The sequence below is a fragment of the Perca fluviatilis genome, chromosome 7, assembly GCF_010015445.1.
Source record: "Perca fluviatilis chromosome 7, GENO_Pfluv_1.0, whole genome shotgun sequence".
Taxonomy (NCBI): domain Eukaryota; kingdom Metazoa; phylum Chordata; class Actinopteri; order Perciformes; family Percidae; genus Perca; species Perca fluviatilis.
Genome location: NC_053118.1, coordinates 30825292 through 30843096, shown reverse-complemented (window position 1 = coordinate 30843096; position 17805 = coordinate 30825292). Strand labels below are relative to the sequence as shown.

At 41.2% G+C, this 17805-nt stretch overlaps 1 protein-coding gene across 1 annotated transcript in view; it reads left to right on the top strand.

Moving 5' to 3' along the window:
- Positions 1-2746: 2746 nt before the first annotated feature.
- The window catches only part of znf385d (zinc finger protein 385D), an 87271-nt gene continuing 72212 nt past the window's right edge, over positions 2747-17805 (top strand). The window contains exons 1-2 of the mRNA XM_039807057.1: positions 2747-3010; positions 14822-14964. Coding sequence (XP_039662991.1) covers positions 2989-3010; positions 14822-14964 — 165 coding nt within the window. The 5' untranslated portion in view covers positions 2747-2988. The remainder of the gene's footprint in view (positions 3011-14821; positions 14965-17805) is intronic.

The following is a 17805-nucleotide window of genomic DNA, read 5'->3' as shown; positions in this document are numbered from 1 at the left end:
AGAGAAAACAAAAGAGTGTGTGTCATCAACAAAGGGTGAAAGGGAGGTGTAAAAGAGGAGGGAGAGAAAAACAAAGAAGAGAATCAGAGAACTTACATGCATTTAATTAACTGTTACTGTTAGCTTTCTGCAGTTCTCATGTATAAACCTGATTTCAGTAATTGGGGTAAGCAATTAGAGAAACCTGCAAGCGTTGTCTTTCTCCTGCATGGAGAAAAGATCTCAGGCTAGGAAGGTATCAGTGTGACAGCAGAGCGTCGGGGGAAAAGGAAAGATCGTAACATAGAGCATAGACTCTAGGCTTCATTCATCCTGCCGCAGCTCCATCCACGCTCCACCTCTTTTGCCCATATTTGAATTAGCTGCAAGCACTGCCAAGATGGCGACGGCCGAAGCGACCAGGAGTCGTCCACTTTCAGCTTCATTTTGGCTTTTCAGAAACCTATGTGCGTGACGTCACAGAAACTATGTCCGTATTTTATACATTTAGTGATTAGTTTTTAAAACTAGTTGGCGAACTAGACAGAAATCTGGTACCATATTTTAGTTGAGAAGGTTTATATTGATGTTAATGGACAACATGGCATCATGACTTTGCGTAAACATACACTCCACTTTCCTAAAGCCAAATGGCGTGTTATCTGTATGCATTTTGAGCTATCCATGTGTATGTCTACGCTTTATACAGCAGATGTATACATCACACACCGCGGTAACGTGCTCCGCGCGAACGTGCGTACTATCGTGAAAACGTCCACACGCTACAAAAAAAAAGGTTGGGTTTAGGAAAAGAACGTTGGGAAAGGCTTTAGTAACACAAAAAAATGACAAAAATATAAAAAAAACGACAAAACCACGACGATGACCAACGTCGCACGCTTAGGAAAACAATAAATGGTTGGGTTTAGGAAAGAAACATTGGGGAAGGCTTAAAAAAAAAAAAGAAAACAGCTGAAAAACACCATACGTGGGACGCGAACCCAGCTCTCCTGGGTGAAAGTCCTGTGTTTTACCCATCCGTGGACTTACATCCCTTCATACTACTAACTACGGTGAAAATTCACATGTAATGTTGATCAATGGCGGCCGAACAGCGTTGAAAAACACGTTAAAAAGCGATTATGCATCTTGATAAACATACCAAAATGGCATACGAATTGCCGTGTCATACATACGCCACTTTATGAGATCAGTCTGTAATGGAAGATAATTCTGTCTGTCTGAATCAATAATGTTTTTTGTTCTAATCCTGCATTAATAATGTCTTCCATTTGTACTCAAAGGTCAGAATTTCCGAGGTCAAACACACCCCCTGATGTCGAATTTCCGAGTTGGGAAGTGGGACAACCTAGCAGGACCCCGAGCTCAAAATCCAACATGGCTGCTCCGTGCATCAACAGTAGTGAAAGCTGTAGTAACATACAGTTTATTAGCACTTCTGTCTTATTTGTGTCTCACTAAATCAGTCGTATACAGTCCTGTCCAACTTTATCTGTGGACATGTTGTTACGCTGTTGGTATGCAAAAAAAAAAGAGAAAAAAAAGGTGTTGTTATCAACTGGTATTGCTAACAACGGCTAACCTGGCTAGAGCAAAACCCACAATGAAAAAACAGACTTGTAAATAGAACGCATTGAACTCGGGTGTGAAGTCATTCCTAGCTCCGGCTTCCAAGTTCTAAGGTAAATGGAACGCACTTTAATACATTTCCTTACGAAGCAACAATAGCATTCATCTGGAGTTGTTTCTGGCCATCTGACAAACGTAAATCTGACTTTCACTCTCATTTTAGCTCTGTTTTTGGTCTCCACCAACTCCTGAGGAAAATATATGGCTGTTTAGCTGCTAAATGCTCCACTATGTTCAGCAACAAGGTGCTAACATTGTCTGTCTGCCGTTTGGTGCTGAGTAGGTAGTGTACAGTTGTTATTTAAGAGGGTTTTCATTGAAATAAATTGGCTGTTGCGGCTGACAATGAGGCTGATGAGAACGGTGAGAGTGAACCAAAACAGTAAAGTTGTGGCCTGAAAAACACAAAACAAGGAGCTGAAAGTAGCTAAAATGCTGAGGGGATGTGCAGAGTCGGGTGATGTTTTCTCCCAGCAACCGTTTTTTTTTGTGTGTGTATGCATGTAAACATGCTGAGTGAAAGGGAGAAAACAATAAGAGACAAACAGAGTAAGTGAGGTAGGGCAGGGAGAGGGAGAAAAACACACTGCAAAGATATGTGGAAACACAGAGAGAGAGAGAGTGATAGAGAGAGAGAGAGAGATAAGGAAGAAAAAGAACCAGGGGAGAGCGAGGCAACAGTCGGAATTAAGAAAAAAGAAAAAGAAGCGAGCTCGAGATGGAAGCAGGGAAAGGGGAATAAGATCAAACGAGGGAGAGCAAGCGGTGGAAAGCAAGGAGTGAGAGTAAGAAAGAGAGAGGCTTGGTTGACACATAAAACAAAGATGAGACACCTAGAGAGAGAGAGAGAGAGAGAGAGAGAGAGAGAGAGAGCATTTGTGGAGAAGAGGCTGTTGCTGGAAAATGTAGATAGACACCCCGGAGAGAGAAAAGCAAGAAGCAAAGGGATCCAGTGTGTGGAGGGGCCAGAAGGGAGGAGGAGGAGGAGGAGGAGGAGGAGGAGGAGGAGGAGGAGGAGGAAGACAGATGAGGAGGGGGAGCTAAAGAGGAGGGGACGAGACAGGCAAGGGAGGACCAGTACGCAGAGAGGGAAAGAGAGAGAGAGAGAGAGAGAGAGAGAGAGAGAGAGAGAGAGAGAGAGAGAGAGAGATACGGAGGTCCACAGACAGCAGCGGCGTGCAGAGTGCAGCATGCGGTCTGGCCATTGACGCTGCAGTTGGATTGAACACACATGCACAGACACACACACACACACCCCTGAGGAGTGTATGAGACATGCCCAGGCTGCTGTCCATGGACACACACACACTGGCAGGGCACCAGAGAGGAAATACAGCAGACCCCTGAGCCTGAGGAGCTATGGAGAGCAGCATGTTTTTTGGTGAGTTTGTATTTATATGCGCTTACATGCATAATTTCATCCTTGTGTGTCAGATTCTTTCATCTAAATGTGTGTCTTCTTACTTGTTTCCGGATACTAAAAGCATGAACAGAAGAAGCTCTGTTTTCCATGACAGAAAAACGAGTGTGAAGTTACACACCTAGGAGACCTGGGTTGTGCGTTTTCTGTGTGAGTGCGTGCGTGTGTGTGTGTTTGTGTGTGTGTGTGTGTGTGTGTGTCTGTGTTCACTGCATGTGCTTTTTCACAGTCATATGCAGAGTATAAGGGCATGTTTCCCCTCTCCTAAATGTAAATGGGCTCCAGCCTGCCTGGTACTTGTTCTGGAAAATAAAATAGATGGATAGGAGAGTCAGTTGCTGTTACAGCAGAAAATAAAAAGGTAAAAGAAAGAAAGAGAGTGCAGTTGCACACTGAGGGTTCCTAAAACTGTTGAATGAACCTGCTCACCAGGTATGCCCCCTCCCCATGCACATGTTCTGGTTTATTGGACTAAATCCCAGGTGGTTGGGCTGCTGAGAATACAAGTTTTGGATTTCATTCTGGCTGATTGACCAGCTGACTGTCCGTAGAAATCCAAGTAAGATTGGAGATGCACGCGTCGAGAGCCACTTTATTTTCTGTGTGGGATATTTAGAGAAATCAAAGGAAGGCCCCTTCCATTAGTTTTTTATTGAGGAGACTGGAGGAGGCTTAGGAAGACTTAATCCGCGAGTGGCTCCTCGTCAAGTGCTCTTCTCACGGCTGGCTTACAGTCACATAGGAGGAATAATTACACAGGGATCTTGAATTCAGAGGGGGTGATTTGTTAAATGAAAGACTCTTTTTTTTTTAATCCCGAGGATTAAAGCGATCTGAAGTTACAGACCGTGGTTTGTAAGAGCGAGAAGGATTTTCTCTTGTTATGCCGTACACAGAGGAGGGGGGTGGAAGAGTGCTGGGAGCTTATAAATGAATAAGCTGTCAGGTGCAGAGACAGCTTCGGCTCTCTGAGATCCACCGCTGATGTCGGTCAGGTGTGCAGCTTCGGGAAAGCAAAGAGGCGATGCAGGTTGGACGGATGGGTTAAGTGAAAGTGGAGACAGAACTTCTCAGGCAGGTGGTTCTGTTGTTGGGGATGCCTGTTTTGTCTGCTTTTTGTGTCAGACAAAATACCGTCTTATCTCCAGCGCTCGGTGGAAAACAAAACAGCAAGAGCAGGAAAGGTCACTGTTTGCCTGTTTGCGTATACAGGGTGTGCATCATTTTAACATTTATGAATTCTGAGTGCACAACTACACGGCAAAGAGAAAAAAAGATGCTTATCTCTTAAAAGATTAATAACACGGCTTGTTCAGCACCAATGCAATGCTGCTATTTAACCAGAACATGTTTTGTGATAAATATCAAGCGATACATTATGACACTCTTGACCTCTTTGAAACAAGACACCAAAAGGGAAAAGAATAAACAGATCAGAAGGAAACGTCCCGCTTGCTTTAAAAGCCGTCCACATAGATCCAAAGCAGGCAGTAAAAGAACTGCAACCCAGCAGGCTAATAAGTCCTGAGCGTGTGCTGCAATCATACAAGCTATTATGGTTGTTGAGTCAAAGGCCCGGAGGTTGGCGTTTAAGAGCACGTAAACGTCTTTTTGGTTAACCTCAGATTACAGAGCGCACGGGAAGTGATTGTTGGATCCCATTCAGAGACAGCTCTGTTTATTAGCGAGCTACACACATGACAGCAGCAAGAGCTACAGTATGTTAATCTGAAGGGGATGAAGGCAGGGTGTGTTATGTAGCTCGAAGCCAAACGCACGCTGTATGCCACACGCTGGTGAGATTATATCATAAGAATACGGAGTTTATCCTGTAAAGGTTAATTGGAAAATCAGTGAAAGTGTAGTTTTACAAAAAATAAAAAAGGAATGCTTTAAATCTCTCCTTTGTGCTCACTTTGTTCAATGTAATAGGGGTGAAATGATTTTTATCCTCCCCGCTTGAAGGGAAGTACTGATCTCAGAGCATGTTAAAGGCCGCTGAATACGATCAGCACACTCCATGAAAACACAGAGGTGTTAATCACATCTGGGGCGTCATCAGCATACAGATGACTTTCAGTGAAATTCAGATTCATCTAATAATTGGATTTATGTTTGCTAAGGGAAAAGGAAGGGTTGTGCAAGAGCGAGCTTTTAATTTTGAGGCTCTCCGGCGGTGTAGACTCTCTGGACAGATCTTATCGGAGGTCCAGGACACTAACAGGAGGCAGAGGGTGGAGGAGAGCGGCGTAAGGTGATTAATTATTAATGCCAGTCGGCGTCCTCCAGCCATCATTTTACTCCCCTGCTCTCTCGACATACTGCCGCAGGAGTAAAAAACGCTTCAGCCCCGATAAGTGAATCTTTCAGGAAGGGCGATGCAGAGGACAGCCAGAGTCACACACCACGATACTGTAGCCATACACATCCTGTTCACTGAGCTGCTTTTAATGTCTCTTACACTGTATGTGCTGCATCATTAAACGCAGCCTCAAAGAGAATGGATAAACAAAGGCCAGTGGGTAAAAACTTTCATCAATTCTGATCTATTTCAAATATTTCCAGAAGTCAGAGCTCATCTCAGTTCTACATCATTACACTAATGGGCAAAGCAGGCAAAAAAACATCTCCAAAAGCCCCAGGTTCAGTGTGTGTCAACTGGTTTGTGGTAATTTAATTAAATCAAGTTTAGGAATATGCACCCTCAAAGCTTCATATCCACTAACATGATAAGGGCTTCAAATCTGCATTCATTAGTTTTGTTTGGCCACTCTGAAAGAAGCTAGAAAACACACAAGTTTAATATATTATGGCCTTATAAATTTGAAATGGATAATGTGTTAGCAAACTGTTTACACATCCAGCGGACATGGAGCAACGTTAGCATTCATGTGGAGTCATTGCAGTCTCTTATGACATGATGAATGCAGTGCAATTCACTTTACACTTTATTATTCATTCCTTTCAACTTTGACATTTGGTGCGGAGCAGGTGGCATAGAATGGGTTTTTAGAGTTTTTTTTTCTCTGAAAACAGCTGTCTGCTGCATCTGGAAATTACACATGACAGAAGTGAGAGTGAGAACAGTGAAGTTGTGAGCTATTAAACATCCTGCCTGTCTCAATCCTTTAGACTTCATTATTTCTGTAATGTGCTTATATGTTGCATATTCTGAAATAAATTGTCATGCAGCAAAAAGTATTCAAACATATTGGAATACAAAACGCACAGAGAGGGGATGTGTGGTAAATAGACACCCAACAGCTGATTCTTTCTGAGGCCAACTTGCAGTTAAATCAGGCCATAATCATATTATTTTTATATTTTATTTGAATATTTGGTATTTATTGGTTTCAGGTTTGTTGTTCCATAGCTGCAGACAGAAAGTAACCACTCTTTGCAGTTTTCTGTGTGGCCTGAAATACAACATCTGCAGCTAAAGTTTTACATATACCAACATCTTTACAACCTCAAGTCTCACATTAAACCATCATTAAAATGTTATATTTGTTTGGCTTTGATTTGTTTCGATTACTTTGGTTGGATCATCCCAATAAATGCTTCTGACAGAAAAGCAAACAAAGACCGGGCTGAAGACAAAACTGTGAAATCTATTTTCCACCGTTGTATGCTGCCTGACTCCCAGGTGGCTCAGAGAGACTTCTTGTAGTTATTTTAATGACTGTCACCTGCTGACCTTTCAGCGTGGAGCGACTCTCCTGAGCGACTCTCCATGCAAAGTAGATGGCAGTCTCTGCTGGAGAGACTTTAGCCCACCTGGGCCACGGACTCTGCTAGTCAAATTTAGAAGCCGTCCACAGAACTCAAATATTAACATTCTTGAAGTCAAATATTGACACTTCTAACAAGGTGATAATTACGGATGCCAGCTTCTCTGCCAGAGCCTGCTGTAACAGGCTTTTTCTGTCTCAGTCCCGGAGCATCTTAAAGTCTGTGTGGCGCTCGGAGGTCGGGGGGGTTATAGCTCAGATTAGCAGCCGGGGGTCGTTCTCCTGCACTGCCTTATGTTTTGCACCTTTGCTGGTGGTGACAGATGATCAGGCTTAAGATAGTTGAAACACTATCTGCTGCTGCAGGCTGGAATGTGCCTTTATGTTTGGGCATGTTTGCTGGACTGCGAATTTTACACGTTACATTTTTACAACTGGAGACAAAAGAAAATCTGTTTGCCTTATTATACTGTACCTTAAACAGGGTGAGGTTTAGGAAGGTATGTGAGGCAGTGGCGTCTGGTGATAAAAAATTGTGGGGGGGCTTTTTTTTGGTGAGGAGGGGGGGGGGTGGGGGGCAAATAAACAGAAAGCAGCACTTTGAAACTGGGCAAAACAACCACCACTACTTTATTTTTTTTTATTGCTTAAGCACTATTTTGAAAGTAGGGACACTACACCCAATCAGCAGAACACCTCAGACCCTTTGCAAAATCAAACACTTTTGCAAAAACTATACACTAATTTATAAAAAAACATTTTGTTACCATATGAAACACACACGTTTCATTTGACTTTGAACCAGTTGCACACTGCTGTTGCTAACCTGAAACACTTTTAGCAATTCTACTTCTCAGTGATTAGAGTACTGAAAGTGAAGTACACAGAGAAAGTGCAAATATACAATAAGTTCACCAAACACTACACAAGACCAAGCTGCAGACTGAGGAAAATATAATGTATTTCTCTGCATCTACCCAAATCAGTCAACATGTCAACATGGAAAATCCCAACATGTCCCAGTTTTCATACAGCTACTACAGTAGTGTGTAGGCTATAACACTGTTAGCTCAGCAAACAACAGACAAACATAACATACTGTATCCAGTACAGGTTACAATTACAGAAAGAAATCAGAAAATCCACCAATGTTTTAGGTCTCTTACCCCCCGTTGTTGTCCACAAAACCTCAGTGCAGACACTTTGAAATAAAAGACAGGGAAAGGTATTGCTAACATCACATCCAGCCAGCCAACTCTGTTTCGCATAACAAGCCCCGGTGTATCTTCGTCCTAAGTCACTGTCACTGGCCTGCTGCTGGATTTGTAAATCGGGTTGGTCCGGTCCTCTATCCTCTATCCTCTTTATTTCTTCCAGCAAACGTCTTATGAAAGGTTTTTTTTGTAAATCAATGACAGAATTTGGTTTAACTGCTGCCATTTTCTCTACGAAAGTGATTTGTGTGATTGTAAGCTAGCAAGTTTTTGGCGGCGCGACGGTATCGCCTGCATTAAGTGACCAAGAGCGTGAAGTCGAATGACAGGTGTCGGGATCCACTCAGATTGGATCGCCCAGGGACGCAGCGCCCTGCCCCCGGAGGAGAATCTTTAAGAAACCAATTAGAGACCAGCTTTAGGTCACATGCTTGCCTAAAGTTTTAAGACTTACATAGACATCTATTTGTCCGGCGTCCCTGCCCAAGAAACCGCATGAAACATCTTGTATTTACATAGAAAATAGTTAATTGATTAAAACCAATTTGTATTAAATGCTGAGGCGATTACTGTCAGCCAGCACATCGTATGAGTAAACTATTTTATTTTTATATTATTTTTGTGTTTAAGTATACATTTATTTTTCTGGAATTTTGATGGGGGCGGCGCCCTAGCGCCCTCGTTTGACAAGCTGCCACTGATGTGTGGTTAGAAGAGGGTCACAGTAGATAATGTGTCTGGTGAGGGAAAGTAAGTTAATTTACTCCAACAACACTCCTTTCATTTTCCTCTACTTTACACAACTACAGTATACTTCTGCTTCACCCCTTTTGAGTACTTTTTACTCCACTATATTAGATTGACAGCTGTAGTTACTTGTTCCTTCACAAATTAGAATTTTAAGCCATGCTTGCTGCATGAATGTTGGTCTGTCTTTGGTTTCTTTGGTGCACAAAAGTGATGCCCGTAGGGAAAAATGTAGAACTGCAAGTTATTAAAAGTTGTCATTTGACCAGTCAGGCTTTTATTTTTTAAAAGATAAGTTTTTGGGGGCTTTTTTCATGGCCTTTATTTGACAGGACAGCTGAAGACAGGAAAGGTGAGAGGGAACAGAGGCAGGGCTAGAAGGGGGGCATGGAGTGGCACCCCGCCCCCCCTGAAATATGATTCCCTCCCCAACCCCCCTTTTCTATGCTGTATTCTGACAAAAATGGGCCCCAACTGACTGATTATTGACCCCCCTGTGCCACCCAACTTAAAAAATCCTGGAAATGCCCCTGAGAGAGAAGGAACGATATGCAGCAAATGGTCGCAGGTCGGGCTCAAACCCGGGCCCAGTGGTAAGGACTGAATGGGTGCACACTCAACCAGGTGAACCACCAGTGCGCCCCAGTCAGGGCTTTTTTAAAAGACTTTTCTCTACTACTTTGGTCCAGATGGATATAGCTCAACAACTATTAGTTGGATTGCCATGAAATTCAATACAGACATTGATGCCATTTCATCAACATTTTTAATGTGTTTAATACTGTGGTTAATGACCAAATACCTGCAAAACTAATCACATTCCCATCAGTCTTAGCTGTACAGTGTGTTTAGTGCTAATACGCCTTTCTCACAGCAGACAATTTTGACTTGTCATGGTAGGGAAAGCACAGATGTTGCTGATAACACTAACGGTGGCTCTGTTCAATAGTGTTCAAGAGTTCAAGGGAGAGAAAGCCATCATGCTCGATACCAGGAAGCTAAAATCAAAGCTGCTGAATGGATTCAGCCATCATTCATTTAATTATTTATACCTGTGCTTTTCCTACTGTGGCAAGTCAAAATGTCTCCCGAAAAAAAGGCCGATTACCATTTAGCAGCGTCAGTGCTCCATGTGTGTCTACACATGATGCGTTCAGGCACAATATTGAGTGTAGGTCACTCATGTTTTGGCAGCACTCAGAGCCCAACACACAATCATTGCAGCATAAAATGGAAGAAAAGCGTAAAAATGCACCATAGTTTACATGCTCATAGCCAGCGTGAACTGCCTTTACGCAGACTGTGTAGCAGCTGGAAAAAACGTATCTGTTCCTAGCTGTAGACTCTTGAATAAAATGTGATGTACTGTTGTAGATTAAAAGTAGTTATGAACACAACAGTAGTATATAATGGAACATACAAGTACGTACAGTACCTGTGTCCTTTTACAGAAGTACGATTTTTAATGCGGGACTTATACCTGTAATGAAATGTTTTTAGATTATTGTATTGCTATTTTGACTTAAGTAGAGGATCTGAATACTTCTCTCCCCCCATTAAAAAAGACTTTATGAAACTAATCAATTCTGTGTGATGTAACAGAGTAAAAAAACTCACGGGCTTCAGCCGTGCTGACACGTCAGATTTCATCTCCTGTCACTCAGCTAACCAAACACGACCCTATCAAACAAATTCACATTTCAGTTTGTCACTCTTCATCTTTGCTGCAGAGTAATCTCACACATCAGCCCTGGTGTGTTTGAACGGCCTGTTTTGACTGTCAGAGCTGTGAGTGGTGGATTTGGCCGGGCGCTAGGTGAGGGGTGCCTGCGGGCTGACGTCAGTGCCCGGCATGTCGAGTGATGGCATGGTTGGATGATCCCAGCAGAAGGACATACTTTGCTAAAGTTGGGACAAAGACGTGCCTCCACATGAGAGGCGGCATGTGTTCTTTTTCCAACAGATGGCAGCGCTCTGGCGACTGGAGGGAAAAGACAAGAGTGAGAGAAGGGGGGACGGTTTGTGGTTTTCTCTTCTCGTCTTTATGACTTTTGCTTTTTATTTACCCCTTACCACTGCCTGGGGACCGAAACGTGGCAAACCTTGTTTTTATTTGTCTCTAGACGGCGGTTTGATACTGTATCTGCCAGCGCTTTAGAGCCATGCTGGCCCAGAGTTCCACTGCTGTTAAATGTGCAGCGATAAAAAGAAATCATCCCTCTGGTTCTCATTACAGCTTTGCGAAATGGCTTCTTTAATTCCTAATGTTTTGGAGGGCTGTGACCGTTTTCCCTGCTTTTATTTTTTTGATGTTTTGATCCCGTAGTGTTGAAATCAGCCCTGTGCTGTTTCCAATTGGTGGTTTCTAAGGCGCTCCACTGGCGTGGTGCTCTCACATGACAATAAAAGTGAAGTATTTACTTTTGTTTTTCCTAGAGATGTGTGGGCCAGGCCTCTCTTGCCATTGACTCATCGCATGTGCCTGTTGCAGTCATTCCACAGCAGCTATTTGTGGGGACAATTTCAGAATAAGAACATCTGTTTCGGAGCGCTAAACATCATCGCAGCATCGCGCAGTGGTCATCTGGTGTACAACTTATTTCTTTATTTAGGTCTGATTGTGATTGGAAGAAGAAACTGAATTCAGAGTCTGCAGCCAATTTATCACTGAGCCAATTCACAGTAATGGAGACCATTCTCTTAACCGTGATTGTGATTGAAGTGTTGAAATACTTGTCTAGTACAAGTGGCATCCTCAGGATGTACAAATGCTCAATAACAATTAGGATGTACAAATGCTCAATGACAATTAACAGTCCTGCAATCAAAACATATTAGTATGAGTAAATAGGGTGAATAAGCACACATTAGTGTGTACGTATGCATCAAGAGTAAAAGTACTCGTTGTGAAGAATGGACCCTGGAGTTATCAGACATCTTAACATACCTGGTACATGTTGCATTGATAATGAAAAACTGGAGATATTAAAGTGCTTATATTATGCTCATTTTCAGGTTCATAATCGTATTCAGAGGTTGTACCAGAATAGGTTTACAGGGTTTAATTTAAAAAAAAAACACCATATTTTTGTTGCACTGCACATTACTGCAGCTCCTCTTTTCACCCTGTGTGTTGAGTTTTACCTACCGAGTGAGGCATCTCACTTCTGTTCAATCTTTGTTGGGAGTCGCACATGTGCAGTAGCTAGGTAAGCACTGCTAGCTAGTCAGTATGAGGGCGTGCCACGCTAGCAGCTAGGCGAGCATTATAACGTGTGTTACAAAGTGACGCACATTTGTCTCTGAAGTAAAGGCTGGACTACAACAGAGCTGTTTGGAACAGTTTGTGAACAGTGTTTTCTTTGGAAGATGGTAAGTCCCTTTGGGGTGGACTTTGGGCTTTTTGACTTTGTAAACCTATAACGTGCACAAAAAGACATATAACACAATAAAGGAAAGGGAAAAAGCCAAAAAGCATAATATGAGCACTTTAAGCTAAATTTGATGAACGTGATAAAAAAATTAAAATGTAATGAAAGAATGAAAATCTGTGGAAGGTGTGGTTCAATTTTGTTGTTTTTTACCCAACACTGGAGTTCAGTATTAGTTTTTCTGAGCATGAAAGTTTATTCCTGAACTCGGATCAATATCTCACGGCCTTCATCACCTAAAATGAGATTAAAAAGCTCTGAAAAAGCTTACAAGTGGACCTTGAGTTGTTATTTTGTCACAAACATTGGAGATTTAGTGTGAAAGCATGGAAATCCCACCAAATTGAAGATAGAGAATGAAGTTATCGAGACTTAATAAAACATGAAAATGCATTAAATGGGGCGACGCCTGCGAGCTAGTTCAGGTCAGTCAACTCGAGCTGCACTGCATACACACACGTGACATGCCTCACTCCCTGTATCATTTACCAAACACACCCCCTCAATATGTCTATTTAAGCTGCACAATTTCCCCATCTCTGCCTTGTCAATGCTGCTGCCCCCCCACCACCCCAGCATCCACCTGCAGACTCCGGCCAGGGGGGAGCTACTTTATCATCACTCCCCAATATCTCATGTAAACCCATACTACGGGGAGTGATAAGGTCGGAGTCTGGCCGCTAAACACAATGTTCTGCTATTATAATCAGTGTTGGTCATCTTACTTTAAAAAAGTAATTAGTTACAGTTACAAATTACTTCTCCCAAAAAGTAATTGAGTTAGTAACTCAGTCACCACATTGTAAAAGTAATTAGTTACTCAGTAAAGTAACTGTGACGTTATTTTTTATGTTCTATAACGCTATTACGTTCTTTAACATCTTTAACGTCAAAGATGTTTATATTAACTGATTGAAGAATAAGAACACTATATGCAGTATTTTAGAACATTTGGTATTTGGCGTTGCAACGATGGGAAAAGTAATTAATTAGATTACTCCTTTACTGAAAACTGGTTATAATAAACATTTCAAACATTAGTTGTCTGACTGAAATGAAATAATGACAATTTTGTGCTCAAATGATACAAAAATTGCAAAGGAATAATTTAAACTTGTTTATTTGAACAAGGAAGCTCATTCTTGACCTCGGGACCAGTGTGTGTGACAAACTAATCTCAACTCAAGGTCCACTAAATAGTTTTTATTGAAGCTTTCAACCTGCTCTTTGGAGCTTTTGAAATCTCAGAAAAAGTTTGTAAGTGGACCTTGAGTTGAGATTAGTTTGTCAAAAACATTATCGAATTTGTTGAAAGCCCCATAATGTGAGATAGAAGTTATGAAGGGTTTGTGATAAAGTAATGATAATCTTATTATAAAGTGATGAAAAATATCACTTTTAAATAATGGAAATCCTCCAAACGTTATGAGATTCAAGATTTTCCAGGGTCGAAGCCTTAAAACCTTAAGATTTGGGGGATTTCCACGCTATCAGATGAGCTACAACCCCACTAGAAGATTAGAACATTGTTTTTACTACTGGCATTAATTTCAATCAACTCTGTAAGCACTGGAACTAATAAAGGGATGTCTGCTTTGGCGGCCTTGTTGGCGCAAGTGCAATACTTAAAGTGGCTATATGGAACTTTCAGTTTGTGTCGATTGTAGCGTCCTCTTTGGACACACCTGCTGTCGTAAAGCTCTTTTCTATATGGTGCTGTATTGCCCACTGTATTACCGTAGGTAGCGTTACGGGGAGGTCATATAGTTGCGATGAATGTTTTGCAGATTCAGAAAATCATTAATTTACAATAAGAGAATAAGTTACAGATGCATCGTTGCATTTCAAGTGTTGCATACGGTAACTTAGCCTACTTTGGATGTCTCGTGAGATAACCCGGGTATCACTGTCACTGTGTCACGAGCCAAAGCATTAAGAAGTTGTTGTAGCAACGAATGTAATAATAACTTAGATTCATATTGCGCATTTCATGAAACCCGCGGACGGTTTACACAAGTAACGTTACAGGGGTACAAGGGAAAAGAAAATAGTACGCCAACACAAACACGGAGTACAGGTGAAACCTCCGCGCTAAATGGAAGGGGGACGTAATTATATATATATATATATATATATATATATATATATATATATATATATATATATAATATATATATATATATATATATATCTATATATATATATATATAGATATATATATATATCGGCTACTGACGTACAACCACATTGCGCGTTATAAAGTTATTTTATGAATGAAATAGACATCACACCTGAGGGCCAATTCGGGGTCGGGTTTGAATCACTTACAATCCCTAATTGTCTCCATCTGTTGATAGCCCTACCGAAGTTGACTCACATTATTGCCCATTGTCTTTCACTTTCCCTTTTAGCTTTTAGTTGTTCTTTGTTTAATTTCCTTATTCCCTGTGATGGCCCTGCCCCAGTTTCAGCCATAGCTACAACAACAACTTCTAAAATAACATTAAGAAAACAATTAGGCCTAAATAAAGAAATCTCCTGCTTCCTTTTCCAAACACACACTGAAGGTTCACTTGGATGGAGGGTGAGGCAGCTGTCCCTGTTGCTGTCTGCAGTTTTAACATGCTGCCTTTGCTCTGCCTCCTACAGGTAACACATGTCAAAATGGCCTCATGCCCACCCTGGTGCGCCCCACCCTGCCTGCCATCCAGACCTCAATGGGCATGAAGCAGTTTCTCCCCTTTCCATTGGATACGGCCACAGCGATGAGCCTCTTCCCAGGATTCAACACGGTGAGTCTCATCTTTATCTCGTGTGGCTTTCAGATGCTGTTTGATCCTCGCTGAGGTAATTCTGATGTTTTCAGTAGCAGATATGACTGCTTCTGTTGCCTAGGATTCCACATCTATTTCTAATCTCTACATATGCCTAATATATTCATATTTAGTCACACATCTTTATTCAAAGCTGTGATCACTGACTCAGAGCTGCAAACGATACGTAGATTTTAGCTTTGAAACAGCAAGGTCCGACGTTCCTTGGTCAAGTTCAGGCATCTGTCTTTTATTTATTTATAAAATGCTCTCTCTCTCATAGTTACCCATGAAACATCTGATTGAAATTATGCTTTTAAATCGTAAGGGAATGTTTAATGGTGCTGACACTCCACTTAAGAGGAGTTGGGAGAAATGCATGTTTTGTTATGCAAACAGTTATTCAATGTGTTGAAGTCTCTGACCATTTTAGTGTATTTCTATACTTGAAAGCATATCATTTATCTTTTAGTAATGCAAAAAGGAGAGAAGCATTCGTGGAAACTGTGTGATTATTCTGATAGTGCACTTACTCTGCAGACAGTTTGCATACTCAACTCTATCTTAGTGATTTATTGACAGCTCTGCCTTTAGGCTCTATGGGATCTATAGGAATTTGGCTGCCGCTTACAACTCATCTCCTTGTTAACATTGACATCTGTTTTTGTTTTAATCTTCCAACACAGAGACATGGTTTAACATTAAAAAAAATGTTGAAAGCCAGTTGGCATTCTAGTTATCCAAAACATGACAAAACATTTATTTTAAATGGGCAGTCAGTGCCGGTGCTTCGATTGTCTCTTTGAAAAACTCAATCTCTCACAGTAACAGCTAAGAACGCCTTTTAGTGCATCTTTTGTGATGAAGATGCACTAAATAACATGCTCCATGATGCACTAATGTCAGTTTGGAATACAACAGTGTTAATGGATGTCACCTCCTCCTCAGATTGCAATAGGTTGTGCAGATGGTGCACAACATTTGCAGGAAGCAAAAGTTTACCTGCAGAAATGTTGCAAAGCAGCGCAAATCATTTTATTTTACTGGTCTGTACTTTCTGAAATAATAATAATCTTCAAGAAGTTTTCTAGGAGTACGATCAAATTTGGTGCAAATTATTGGGAAATTATAGAGAGGGTGTTCAACACTTTAACTCTCAATTAGCTGAACATTTACTTTACATTTTAATTCAGCTTTTCTTTCAATGACGTTCCTACTTCTCCACAATTAGTACCAAGTTATGTAGTTATTTAACGGAAACGTCCTTGCACTTTATCAGGAAAGTTTTGTGTGCAGTTTTTACATTGAGTAAAGCTCAGCTGTTTGTTCCTTCTCAGGTCTGTTGTTGAAAAGAAACACCAATCTTCATTGTGTTTTCTTCGTGTTTGCATATTTTTCTGACGCCTGTCACATCCTTCCATCATTGTCATTGCTGGACATACTCGCAACAACTCTCCAAAGAGTTAAGGGGCCCTATCTTGCACCCAGCGCAGCGGAAAGCCCGACGCAAGTGTCTTTGTTAGATTAAGACCGACGTAGTTGTCAATTTCCCATCCAGCGCCCACGTCGTTTAAATAGCAAATGCACCTGCGCCCATGGGCATGCTGGTCTTACAGGGAGGTGTGTTCAGGTGCATTCTTGGCATATTGTTATGTTGAGGCAGCGGGAAGTGATCGCGCCATTGACCAACAAAAACCTGGTCTAAAGTCAATAGCGCAGCATTTCATTGTTATTTTAACAGCAAATTAGTAAAATAGATTACAAATAAAAATATTAAGGTGCAAATCCGCCATCACAATAGCACTGCTCCAAGGTACAAACACGCCTGGCTTTTAAAGGGAATGGGAGATGACACTCTGATTGGTTTATTGCATGTTACGCCCAAAACACACCTATGTGTTAATGAAGACACTAAGTACAACCCTTTTTTCGCCGTCAAACTAGCAAAAGTGGATTTGGACACACCCTAAACGCACCTGCGCCTTGCACTTCACGCTGTGTGCTTAGATCGTTAAAATAGGGCCCAAGGACATTACCAGAAAAAAACCCAGAAAGTCTCAGTATCGCGATACTGTCCCTGGTGTTACTTGGTATCAGATCGAATGTTGTCGGTGGTGATGGCGCAGTGGATATGACACCTGATTTCATCTGGGTTCAATTCCCACTGCGATACATCAGCCAATGTGTCCCTGAGCAAGACACTTAACCCCTAGTTGCTCCAGAGGCGTGCGACGTCTGAGATATATAGCAATTGTAAGTTCATTTGGATAAAAGCGTCAGCTAAATGACGTGTAAAATGCAATTGTCCACAACTCACCTTTATGTATAAAAATGTAGTTACGTGATAACAGGTTATGTCCACCTGACATTACATTTATATACAACTAAATATTTAATAACATAACAAGGAAATGTTGTTCATCAACGTATCTGGCAAGTCGCAAAATGTTCATACTTATGGTATCAGGAAAATGTTCACACTTAACATATTTCATTTGTTTTACTACAATTTCCACTCTTGCACTACATTTTGAGCTGAAGCGATCAGCAGAAATTAATCAGCAACTATTTAGATTATTTATTGATTGTTGTTTTTCAAGCAAAAAAATCCAAAGATTTGCTAGTTCTAGCTACTTAAATGTGAAGATTTGTTGTAATCCTTCGTATTTTGTGGTATGAAACCAATTATCGTTGGGATTTGGACTATAAGTTGGACAAAACGAGCCATTTTTTTTATTTTACAGACAAAACGATTGACAGAGGAATTGAAAAAAAAATCTGCAGATTAGTCGATTTTGAAAATAATCGCAGCCCTAAACA